The sequence below is a fragment of the Panthera uncia genome, chromosome X (assembly GCF_023721935.1).
Source record: "Panthera uncia isolate 11264 chromosome X, Puncia_PCG_1.0, whole genome shotgun sequence".
In the NCBI taxonomy this organism is placed as follows: Eukaryota; Metazoa; Chordata; class Mammalia; order Carnivora; family Felidae; genus Panthera; species Panthera uncia.
The window spans coordinates 55,667,887-55,679,776 of record NC_064817.1 but is presented as its reverse complement, the minus strand read 5'-3'; the positions used below and the strand labels follow the sequence as shown (position 1 = coordinate 55,679,776).

The 11,890-nt window shown below is 50.9% G+C and overlaps 2 protein-coding genes across 5 annotated transcripts in view; one reads left to right on the top strand and one right to left on the bottom strand.

The window, feature by feature from the left end:
- NHSL2 (NHS like 2) overlaps positions 1–11,890 on the bottom strand; it is a 273,340-nt gene that overhangs the window by 20,694 nt on the left and 240,756 nt on the right. The window contains exon 2 of one of the 3 annotated variants that reach the window (XM_049643960.1): positions 195–350. The exons of 1 other annotated variant lie outside the window; for it this stretch is intronic. In XM_049643960.1, the coding sequence (XP_049499917.1) occupies positions 195–350 (156 nt within the window). Of the gene's footprint in view, positions 1–194; positions 351–11,890 lie in introns of those variants that run through there. One more of the 3 variants, XR_007460481.1, reaches the window with a different exon arrangement.
- On the top strand, positions 370–5,260 carry RTL5 (retrotransposon Gag like 5). 2 transcript variants are annotated; one of them, XM_049643962.1, is made up of 2 exons: positions 370–4,209; positions 4,675–5,260. In XM_049643962.1, exon 1 carries the CDS (start codon positions 483–485, stop codon positions 2,553–2,555), a length of 2,073 nt encoding a protein of 690 aa, XP_049499919.1. In that variant the 5' UTR covers positions 370–482; the 3' UTR covers positions 2,556–4,209; positions 4,675–5,260. The 2 variants fall into 2 exon arrangements, with proteins under 2 accessions (XP_049499919.1, XP_049499920.1); XM_049643963.1 differs by having other exon boundaries at positions 4,663–5,260.

The following is an 11,890-nucleotide window of genomic DNA, read 5'->3' as shown; positions in this document are numbered from 1 at the left end:
GGGTGCGAGTAAACAGCTGTAGAAATCATTAGTCTGGAAGGTAAAGAGATGGGAAATTTATGTTTTGTTTTTCAGTGGGTTTTAAACTGTTCTTTTTCTCTAGCTGGTCCCTGTCCTCTTTCTTCTTCGCCTCCCTCCAGCCGCTGCGCATCTCGCCTGTGGGCTCCGGCCGCAGCCCCCCTCCCTCTCAGTACCTTGCAACAGGCTCTGGAGATTGAGCTGCGCCTCTCGAAGCAGCTCCTCTACACTCGGGGGCCTGCCCGAGGAGAGGAACACGTTCACTGGCTGTCGCCATGACGACCTCGAGTGGGCAGTCGCTGTCGCATTTTCCCGACCCGAGTTAGCTGCAGCTAGGGAAGGAGAGAGTCAGTGAGAGGCGCAGCCGAGGGCGGGGGGGCGGCGCGCGGTGGCCAGTGGGCGCCCGCGGTTCCCCAAGACCCGCCCTGTCGGGGGTGGGGGGGCGGAGCGAGGCTGCGCTTAAAATGCGGGGACTCGCCAGCCGCAAGATTTTTCCTCGACAGATCCTGCCGCAGGCAGCTCCCTCCCGCTCCACCGGCCTCTGCCCGTGCCGCCGCCGCCTGCCGCCCGCGTCTTCCCAGCTACCGCCGCCGCCCGCCCTCTCCGATCCCTGGGACGAGGTAAAACGCCCCGGGCCGAGCCACTGGGCACTCAGCCCGGAGCGCCCGCCCTCCGTGCTCGCCCCAGTGGGTGTGGCTCGGCCTCTCCCGCGCCCCGCCGCGGCACTTCGGTCCCCTCCCCCCGCACCCCGCCGCCGCATTTCAGCCTCCCCTCGCGGCCTCCAGCTCCCCACCCCCACCCTCGCCCCCGCCCTCAGACTCAGGGCCCCGGAGCTAATCCTAATGTCCGAGGCCGCAGGAAATCTAAACAGCCTGCGCATGGCGAACGTGGCCCTGCGAGAAGAATTAAATGCCCTTCGCGGGGAGAATGCCAACTTAGGCCTTCAGCTCGGAAGAGCCCTAGCCGAGGTTAATTCTTTGCGGGGCAACGTCTCGAGCTACATCCGCTGGCCAGTGCCGGTGGTGCCCGTCCTTGCCGAGGAGAACTTTGAGTTCCCGCTCAGCGAGATCGACGCAGTTCCCGAGGGAGAGCTGCCTTTCTTGTGCTGGCCTCCCCCTCGCGCGGAGCCCGAGTATGCCTCGGACGAACTGCTGATTAGCGTGATCCAGGATTGCGGTACCTCCGACGCGCCCGTCGACCCTCCCCCGCTGCCCATCCCGCCCCCGCCGGCGCTGCCCCCGCCCCCATCGAAGGAGCAGCCGGCACAGCCTCCTTTGCCGCCGCTGGAGCGGCCTGAGTTAGAGCCCTTCTCGGGCGACCCGGTCTATCTGGCCGAATTCCTGATGCGGCTAGAGACCTTCATAGCTGACCATGAGGATCATTTCCCCGGGGGCGCCGAGCGGGTGGCCTTTCTGATCTCCTTTTTCACTGGTGAAGCCAAGGACTGGGCCATCTCAGTCACCCGGGAAGGAAGCCCCCTGCGTGCCAACTTCCCACGCTTCCTGGATGAGATCCGTAAGGAATTCTGCGGGCCCATCCCCCCGAGTGTGGCTAAAAAGGCCATCCGCAAGCTCAAGCAGGGGGATTGTACTCTAGGCAGCTATGCGGATGCTTTTCAGTTCCTGGCCCAATTCTTGTCTTGGGATGACTGCCGCCTTCAAAACCAATTCCTTAAAGGCCTGTCAGAATTCTTCCGCAAGGAGCTCTTATGGTCAACCGAAATGGCCGACCTGGATGAGCTGATTCTCGAATGTGTGGAGATAGAAAGAAAAGTGCGTGTCCCCAAGCCAATCCCTCTCCCTGGGGTTCGCAACATCTTCTTCCCTTTTGCTAAGGACCCTAATATCGACGACAGTGATGAAGAAGAGTACTACAGTGACGAAGATGAAGAGGCACGCAGGCGCAAGCTTTACGACAGGGAACAGCGAAGGCACGTGAGAGGTATTCAGCAGGAGGCGAAGGAGGAGGAGGAGAAGAGGAAGAAGGAGGAAGAGATGAGGAAGAAGCAGCTGGAGGAGATGAAGCAGAAACAGGAAGTGGAGGAAGAGGACGATGAGGACGAGGAGGTGGATGTGGGTGTGGAGGTGAACATATTCAAGAGGAGCGAGGATGAAGATGAGAATAAGGGTGGGGAGGCAGGTGCAGATGGGGGCCAGGAGCCAGAGCAGGAGACAGAGCAAGAGCCAGAACAGGAGCAAGAGTCAGAGGATGAGACCCAAGATGATGACCTCGACGAGCTGATGGAGATGGAGCCGACCGTTGCCCACGCTTCATCCCAGACTACTGGCTACTATCATGAAAATTTCCTGGATGCATCGCCTCCCATCATACAGCCTAGCAGGCGGAGGAACCAGAACCGAGTCCCGCTGCTGGAGGGCCTTCCGGGTACTAATTCACCGTTCTACAGTTCGCCGCCACTGATTCGCCGCGCAGGTCGCTTGGGGCAACGCCAGATTCGAAGACGTCCCCCGGTGCTATTCCGCCTCACTCCGAGACAGGGGGGCCACCGGGCGGCACGTGGCCGAATTCGCGTGTGAGTGCTGGGGCGAGCTGGCCAAGCAGAACACACCCTTCTACTGCGTCCCCTGCCCCTGCTATCGCTGCCACACCTGCCCCTTTTGCTGACCAGTACTTGAGGGAGTTCCAGACCTGCAGAGCCCGAAGAAGACTTCTAGAACACCGGATCATCTTGCAGCCCTGACCAGCGAGTGCCGCGCATCCAACCAAGGCCACCTGGGAAAGAAGGGATCAGCGATAGCTGTCCTCTTGGTGTGCACTCTGCTCAGGCTTGCCACAAGTTAGAAGGTTTCTGGGCCTGTTCCCATAAAAGAACTAACTGGTCACCCTCTTGTATTTCCCCTCTAGTTGTTCCTAACCCTCACCTCTCCTGCGTTTATTCACCCTGCGTTCTATGGTTTTATCCTCTGACTGGATCACCAGGACTTCACCCAATGCCTCACTGATCTGCCCCCACACCAATGAGCAAAAGGACAGGCTACACTGAACTCCTAAAGCCACCGAGGCCACTTACTAGATATAATCAACGGAGAGCAGGATGGTATCAAGAGATGTACCTAGAAACCGACACTTGCTTCAAGCCACACCTCCAGCAGAAGGGCCCCGAAGAGAACTCTACATCTAGCCCAGTGTGCGCACACAAAGCCACACATCGGATGGACAACTTGGCTGAGATTTGTTCTTGACTGACTGAGCAAGCTTGTTCCTCCTCCACACAGACTACTGTGGCAGGGCCCTTGGACCAGCTCGCCAAATCTGGGACCCTCTCCTCTTACCACACTGCCTTCCCGGGCATCCCCAGCCATTAGAGTCCGATGTTACAGGCTCTAACCCTTTTCTTGACATTGCCTAAAAGGTGGAGGACAGGGAGGAGGAGAAGGAGGAAGCAGCAGCAAGTCAGTTTGACATTGTAAGGAATGACTCTTTCCTTAGGGACAGTGGTCTCTTTCCCTGACCAGGCCTTGGACTGCGGTCCCCAGCCAAAGGTCTTTGCAGGAGACTTGCCTTCCTTGAGATTCCAGAGGAGGCCTAATTGGCCTTTCTTTTCTGGACTGCTAAAAGAGAGAGGGCCCAAGGACTGCTCTTTAATTTCGACCTAAATTATTCCTTAGTTCTGAGAGGAGAGAGGAAGGTTCTGTTTACAGAGACTGCACGCACTGCAGCCTTAATCTGGGATGTCCTCATGTTTCTTATATGGGGGGGGGGCAGCCATGGCCTGGTGCTGGACCTCCATTAGACAATGAGGCTTAAGAGTGTGACTGCCTCCTAGTAATCCCTGGGACTTCTGGGTACCAACCTAGGTGCCCTCATAAAAGGTCTTGCTGCTTGTCTTGGGTCTAGAGGACACTGCTTCTGCAGTGAAAAAGTACATACTATGTCACTCTGGCCACAGAATGCCAGCCAGACCTGCTGCTGGCCTGAACTGCCCCCAACACTGAGCCTCCTGCCTAGTGTCTGGCAGCTGGGCACATGTAGCCACAGTGTCTGTGGCCAGAGGGAAGAAAACATAGTGAACTCTGCCTCTGTTCCTCACTGGAGTCTGACAGATAACCTCAGCCCAGCCTTAGGATTTTGAGCCTGGAGGCAAGAGGAAGGAGCTGGAGGAAGAGGAGTCACAAGAGAAACCCAGTCCTCCGGCTGGTTTCTGGTGAGGTCTCTATTCATCACTGGGAGGTAAGAAGCCCTTTTGTTTATAACCCACTTCTTAGCCTGGGGATCAGTGGAGCCGGGTTCCTATAACCTGTTGCTACCTCTTAAAAAGGCTCCCTCCTTCTCCAAGGAGAAAAATAATAGATAATCATTATAGAAAAATATGGAAAATAGACAAAACTATAAGGACAAACACCCCCAAACATTCAGGACCTGACCACACAGATGCAAGTACTATTAACACTTTGTTGCCTTTCTTTCTAGCGTGTTCTCACTCTGTCTCTTCAAAGCTGAGATCATCCTGTAAGCTCTTGATCAGCAGGATTTAAAATGGCTGCCACCGATGCAGTCATGCATACTGAATAATTTATTTAAGCATTCTCCTGATTCGTTGGACATTTCAGTTGCCTGGTTTTCTCCATTCCCACCAGTATGGGAGTCAACAACCTTGTAAAGAAAATTTTGTCTGTTTTTCAGCTATTTCCTCAGGAGAGAGTTCCAGAAGGGGAACTGCTATTCTTCTAGGCTGTGGACCCTGTTTGCTGACAGTCGACACGCTGGCCCTGCTGCCCATGTCCCTGAGTGAGAAGTGCAAAGGACAGGTGCCTTGCACCCCAACCTCCAGGGACCCCTCAGCACAGGCCCTGCCTGTTCCCATGGTGCTTCTCACCCTGAGCCTTGTAGTCTCCGCCAGGAAAATAGCGGATGAGCAGTGAGCTGGTTTCTGACCCTCTGGTGGCAGGGGGCTTGGGCTTCCCCTTGACCCTCTTTCCCTCCCCCTTTCCCCAGATCTTCAATATTTGTTGTGATGTAACAGCCACAAGAGCTGTAAGAGGAACTATGGGCTTTGGGTGCTTTCTTGGGTTGAAAGAGGGGTGGGGGTGGGGGTGGGGAAATGCATGCGGCGGGGGGGTATGAAGGCAGCCCAAGGATTCCCAGAGACTCGGGAGGAAACCCACTTGAAACAAATGTGTTATTGTTATTGTGTTATTGTTGCATTACTGTGTTGTGAAGATAAGAAATCATTCTGTATGCTAAAGCTTTCTCCTCAATAAAAATATAAAGGGTGTGTAAAGATTGTGTCTCTCTGCATTATTGAGCAAACATAGATGAGTACTCAATAGGCATCAGACACAGGCACCTTGCCTGAATCAACCCTAGCCTGAAGCCCTGTGACCCTTAGATGAGGAAACTAAGGCCCAGTGAGGCTCAAGGGACCTACCTAGAGTCCTACGCATTTGTGGATGGCAGTTGTTGGGAGGGAGATAAAAGGATTAGCCATCTTGAAAAATAGCATTAGTTCTCTACTTACTGGGATATAAAGGTATGAGTGGCCCAGTCCTATCATCCTATAACGGCACCCCTCCTGGCCCCCAACACACACACACACACACACACACACACACACACACACACACACACTGACCAGAGCGGGGAGGCCCAGGGGCGGGGTGGCGCTGGTGAGGTGGGAAGGCCCTTCCATTTTGTGGCACTAGGTGGTGCTATGGGACACCAGTGAGCTGGTGGCTGAATATTTTTAAATACACATGCCCAGAGCGTTTCACACAGAACCGCTTCCAGCAAGATTTCACTGCTCCTCACAGACTGTAGGGTCAGAAGAAACTGAATCCCATTCTTGGATTTGGTAATGTTTCCCAGCTATGAATTGGAATTTCTCCCCCTGGGACAGTGGGTGGGAATGTTTACTGAGCCCCCTACTAGGTACAAGTACTTTGCTGGGCACTTCACATCTTTATCTCATTTCATCTTATCCTCATCTTACAGATGATTGAACAAAGGCTTAGAGAGGAGAAGTCACTGGCCCAAGGTTTACAGCTGGCAAGTAGCTTTTCCACAGTTCCACGACTGCCCAGGAGTTAGCTCCTGGGACACTGCCCCTTTCTGCCTCCACTCACTGCCCTTACTATCTCCTAGGTCTGCGCACCCACCCTGTCCTGCCCACCCTCCCCCAAGCTTACAGGAGCACAATGAGAAACAAAGCACATTTGCTTTGCCCCTTTAAGAGGTTGGGGGGAAGGAAGGAAGGAAGGAAGAGGGAAGTGGGGAGGGAGGGAGGAAAGGAGGAGAGAGGAAACCAGCATGTTTCTGACCAACTTTCACCAACACCTCATTCCATTCCCACAACAAGTCAGCGCAGCAGGTAATGTGTTTCCTTTTAGAGCTGAACGACCTGAATTTCAGAGACACTAGGTTCCATGTGGGACTTGGGTATTTGTGACTCCCAAACTCATACTCTCTCAACTCTAATACCCTATGCTGATCCCAAGAAATTCCCTCAATGAGCTCAAGTCTCAACCTGGCTGAATTCTGGGTCCTTGCCAAAGCAAGCAGATATGTGCATCAGGTGCACTGTCTCTGGAGGCTCTGGGAGAACCAGCCAGGTGGCCGCTCTGCCCTGCAGGGAAGGACCTGAAGAGTAAGGTGCTGAGTTTAAGGTGATGAGTATGTGTGTGTGGCTGACTGCCCCTTCTGGGGGAGGGACAGAGCTGTGGTGCTGTGGGCCGCATCAGTGAGCACTGGGGCTTCCGTTTCTGCTTCAGGGGGTCAGACAAGGTCTCTAGCACCCCCTAGAGTTTCTCATGCCATCACAGGTAGGGATAGGTGAGCCCAGGTTGTGTCATGCCCCATCAGAGCAGGTGGAGGAAAATAAGAGGAGGGTGAGCCTTGCCCCAACCCAGCAGCCAAAGGCCTTGTGAGTATAGGGGAAAGAGCCCTGGATTGCAGTCCAGCCCTGACACTGACTTGATTTGGGACTGTACCTGAGTCCCATTCCTATTCAGACCACAGCTTCCACATCTGTCTAGTCACTGTTGGGTTCCTGGTGCCCAGCACAAGGCTGGGTAAACAGTAGGATCTCAAACCTAGTTTGGTACATGAATGAAGAAATGAGTGGAATAAATGGGCTGCTGGATGGAAATGTCAAGGCGGCCTGCCAAGGGCATCTGCAGATGGCATGAAGTTTGGAGGACTAGAGGATCCCTTCCATAATGGAATCAGGAGCTCCCCCTCCAAATTTCCCTAACCTGGAAGTGTGTGCTGAAATGGCCTTTACAAGGTGCACATGTGAGATCTTGTAGTCAGGTTCAGAAAAACAACCACAGAAGCCTGAGTGGGAGAGATGTGGCTTAGGAGAAATTTGTGGGAAAAAATCAGAGAACTTGAGTTGATGGGGGCTCAGGATGACTCAGCAGATTTATGAGGATGCCAGAAATGAGAATGCCTTCCTGGGCTGCTACAACAGAGTATGGGATCCAGGAGATGGGCAGACCCCCACCTGGGGTCCTGGCTGCCCAATGGAAGGTAGCCAGGTTGCACCTCACAGAAGCCCTTTTGCATACCAAGAGTAAGGAAATATTGGCATAAAAGAAAGGAAAAAGGAAGCAAAAAGTGGGGGCAATAGAAGGGCAGCAAAGATTGTAAGAGTCATAAAAACCCTGTCCCCAAGGTATGGAGGAAGGCAGAGAGCATCTTGCTGCCTGTGAAGTGGGCCCCGCAGTTCCCATTATTCATTCTGTAGGGACCTAGTAGCTCAAGGTCACTTGCTTGAGTTCAACTATGAAATTCAGCAGTTGGCCATCTTAACCTCCACCCTCACTTGCCCATACTGGTAGAATCAGAATCTCCAGGAATTTCTATTTTTGAAAAGCTCCCTAGGCAATTCTAATGCCTAACCTAATGCAGAAAAAAGCCTTGGGGACTATCCTGGGTGACATTTAATGGTCAGTTAGGTTTTGAGCCTTCCCATAGAGCTCCCCTGGAGCAAAAACAAGCCTGGAGATCCTGTATTAGCACGTAGTAAGTGATGAAGGAATATTTGTGCAACTGTCCCCCAGCATGTGCCAGGGTTGGTTGTGAGCTCACCCCTCCTGGATACCTGCTCAGATTGCACCCTCCTGAAAGAGATGTGCCAAAGGATGGATGCAGAAGTCTGGACCTGAGAAACCAGGTTCATTGGAACCTAAGCCAGAACTGACTCAAATGGAACCTTGGCCTCTCCCTGGGGGGTTAAGGACAGGCATTAACAAGGCAAGAGATTACCCACTAAATGGTGTTGGGAGGCTCCACCTCTGGTTAGCACTTCCTGCATCCTGACCAGCCTAGGGAAAGCTCTGAAGGCCCCTTCTCCCCAGGGACTCAACAGACACAGAAACACAAAGCCAGGGTTCTCAGTTGCTGTGGTAACAGTGGGACCTACTTGGAAGAAAACAGTCTCTTGAAATGCTTAGGAGGATGGATATTTCCTTTGACAGGGCAGGCTCTGGCCTGCTCCTTATGTCCCCTCTTCTCTTCCTGCCTGCCTCACATAGGAGAGTAGCTGGGGCCCCTCCCCCCAGCAACTCCCCTGGGAGAGGGGTGCCAGAAAGTAGGACCCTGGCTTTTGATTTTGCTCTTGCTGTGGGCTGTTAATAAATGGAAAGGGCTAGAATGTGAATTCATGGCAATTATGCTCTGGCCTGAGGAAGCCCTGCTTCATGAGACCCATGTAGAAACATGAGGAGGGCAAGTGCCCCCAGCAATTGCCGTCCTACCTCTTCCCTACCACTTACATGGAGACAAAAAACAGAGAGAATTCCACAAGCTCCAGACTTCTCCCCCACAGTCCAGCTTCTCCTCATCTCTCACCTGGGCTACCAAATAGCCTTGCTGCTGGTCTAACCAGTTTCTTGTCTCTACCCCTTCTAATCAATCCACCTTCCTGAGAGCTTGGGGGTCGGTGTGGTCCTTTGAACACACAAATCTGGTCCCATTGCCCCTATTCAAAAACCTTCCAAGAGCTCTCCTTCCTCTATTGGAAGACCTGCGGATCTGATTCTGGCATTCTTCACTATCTGGTCATAAACTACCTGTGCCATCTCGTCTACCCATGCCATCATTCTTCCCTCTTCCATTCAGTCCAAACTCCAGACATCCCAAGTTACTCCCTTCTTTCCTTATCTACCAGGCCCTTTCATGCCTCTGGGCCTTTGCATACCCTCTACCCTCTGCCTTAAGAAGTCATAAGTCACTTCTGGCCCAACTGGCAATCTTATCAGCTCAAAGATCACTTCCTCCACGAAACTGCCTTCACCCCACAGACAAACTCTTGCCTTTCTGAGCCCTCACTTCCTTCCCTGCTTCCGACCCCACTGCTCTGTGAAGCTCAAGTTCCACCTGGGAGCAGAGGCTGGTTCATGACTCCAAACGAGTTTGTTGCTGCAAGGCTGCTTGCTGTTCAGTGTGAAAACATGCACTTGTCCCCTTTGCACGTGGCCTTTGGAAGGACTACTAGCCTCCTAAGATCTGGCAGAGGGTTCACTGTATGCAAGCACTGCGCCCCCACACTTCCCAGTCAAGTTGGGGGTGTGGACAGTAGGAAAAAGTTGGGCAAGAGAAAGCAAGAGTTTGCAGAGCTGGTTGTTCATTCCCAACTGAGCACCCTGTTGATGGCCTCCATCTCTTTGGGGAGCCATCGCTCCCTCTCAGTTGTGGGGCACAAGGTAACATCCAGTGGGCTTGAGAATCACACAGACCTGGCTTTGAACCCTGGCTCTGCCACTTCCTTGTTGGATACTCTTGGGTTGGTTATTTCACCTCTTTAAGCCCCATTTCCTTCTTCTAAAATTGGAGATAATAATAGTGTATATTAGCAAAATAATTGATATGAACCAACAACAATAAAAATATCTACTAGTTATTAGCACTTACTATTTGCTGGGCACTAAGTGCTTTACATTTATTAACTCATTGAATGATTACAACAACCATATGAGGTAGGTAGTGTTATTAGTCCCCATGTTGCAGGTTAAGAAATGGCATGGAAACTTTAACTTGCTCAGTGTCGCAGCACTAGCATGCAAGTGCTTTCGAGCCCTCCAAGTAATATAAAGGAAGGTCTGTAGATCAGAAGTGAGGCCAGTGGATCAGGAGAGCACCAAGATCCAGGTCAGGGTCTTAATCTCTCTTAGGTCATAGATCCTTCTAGAAGTTTGGTGAAGCCACTGGACCCCCTCTCAGAATAATGTTTTCAGGTGCATAAAATAAAATCCATAGAATTACAGAGGAAAACAATCATATTGAAATAGTTTTAAAATATTTTAAAGAAATTATGATCTAGTTATATTACTACTTTAATAATGCATTAAATCACAAGATTTAGTGGTAAATCTGTAGGTAGAAGTTTTGAAGTGATGATGAGCATAAGTAACTTTTTTGAAATATAACTGTGATGTGATATGAAAATATTTGTGATTTCTATTAGGGATAAAGTAACAGATACTGCTAATACTATTTTGGCTTGTTGCCTACATTATGAACTTGAGGAAATGCTAAATTTCTGTTAGAGATTAGTGGAAAAAAGATAAAATAATTTTCCCATTCAAGTTCATAGATCCCCTAAATTCTCTCCACATATACCTTCAAAGGTTCATGGAGCTCAAGTTAAGGAGCCCTGCCCTTGGGTGTCAGAGAAAAGACAATGGCTGCACTGTCAGATGTGACGAGAAGCTGGGGGCTGGCAGAAGGACAAGTGTGTGGTTTCTCTTTCAAGAACTGTTTACAGAAATCATGAAGTCTGGCAGCTCCCTCTTCCTCTTGGTCCTGAGTCAGCAGCCCAGGGTGGGGCTGAGGCTGTCACACTTGGTTTGAGTTTTAAACTCACCACACACCCATCCCTAAGAGTTGATTTCTTGCTACTTCCTTAACCAGTGAAATCTTGGTGGGTTTTACTCCATTTTAAAATTTGGACCTGCTTGCACACACAGATTTCTCATTAGTCTGGAAATAATCCTTAAGTGGATATTTTATTGGCTCTAAGACATTTTCTGAGCTAATGGATTCTTCTTCTACCCTAGCATCCCAGCCAGGCTTTAGGGCTCACAGAGGGAAGGGGAAATATTACTAACTGTGCCATGAATCCCAGAACAATAGTCAGAATTGACACTTTCTCAAAATACCAAATGCTTTTTTCCTGACTTCCTGAATTTGCCACCTGTCAGCTGATTCCCTGCCAACCAGGGCAGCACAGTCCTGGGCGCCATGGCCAAGGAGACAAATGGTCAAAACGGCAGTAGGCCTCTGCTTTTCTAACTTGCCTCTATTCCCATTCAAGACTCAAAGAGAGCACTGTTCACAAAAACCAGACCCCAAGCCTACTCACAATGCCTTGCTTGGAGGTCCCAGCTGGCCAGGGTCTGCTGCCTTCTGCTCTTCCCTGGGCCCTGATATTTACCCAGAAATGAGCAACACTTGGCTGATGTCCATGTGCTAAAAAGGCTGCATCTCATTTTCCAAAGTGAGAGGGTACAATTGCGATAGCTTTATGAACTATAGCTATTGGCTAATAAAGAAGCTGGTTCAGAATAAATCTACCTCAGTTGGTCAAGGGAACAGAACAGTATGATTTGGGGGCGGGAGGCAGGGTGAGAGCTCCATATGCTGGAATGTGAAGAAGACTTAATTTTATTTACTATAAAAGAAATATATGTATGTTCTTAGATTGGCCAAGTCTCCCAAACATAGGCAGAAGGAGACTGAGGACCAAATGAAAATACAAAAGAACTTTGGTTAGCTAGATTGACCAAGAATAAAGAAGAGAAGATCCCAGTTACTAAAATGAGAAATGAGAGAGGGGACATTATAATCAAACTGGAAACAAAGGATTATAAAGAATAACTATGAACAATTGTACAAACACATTATGAACTTA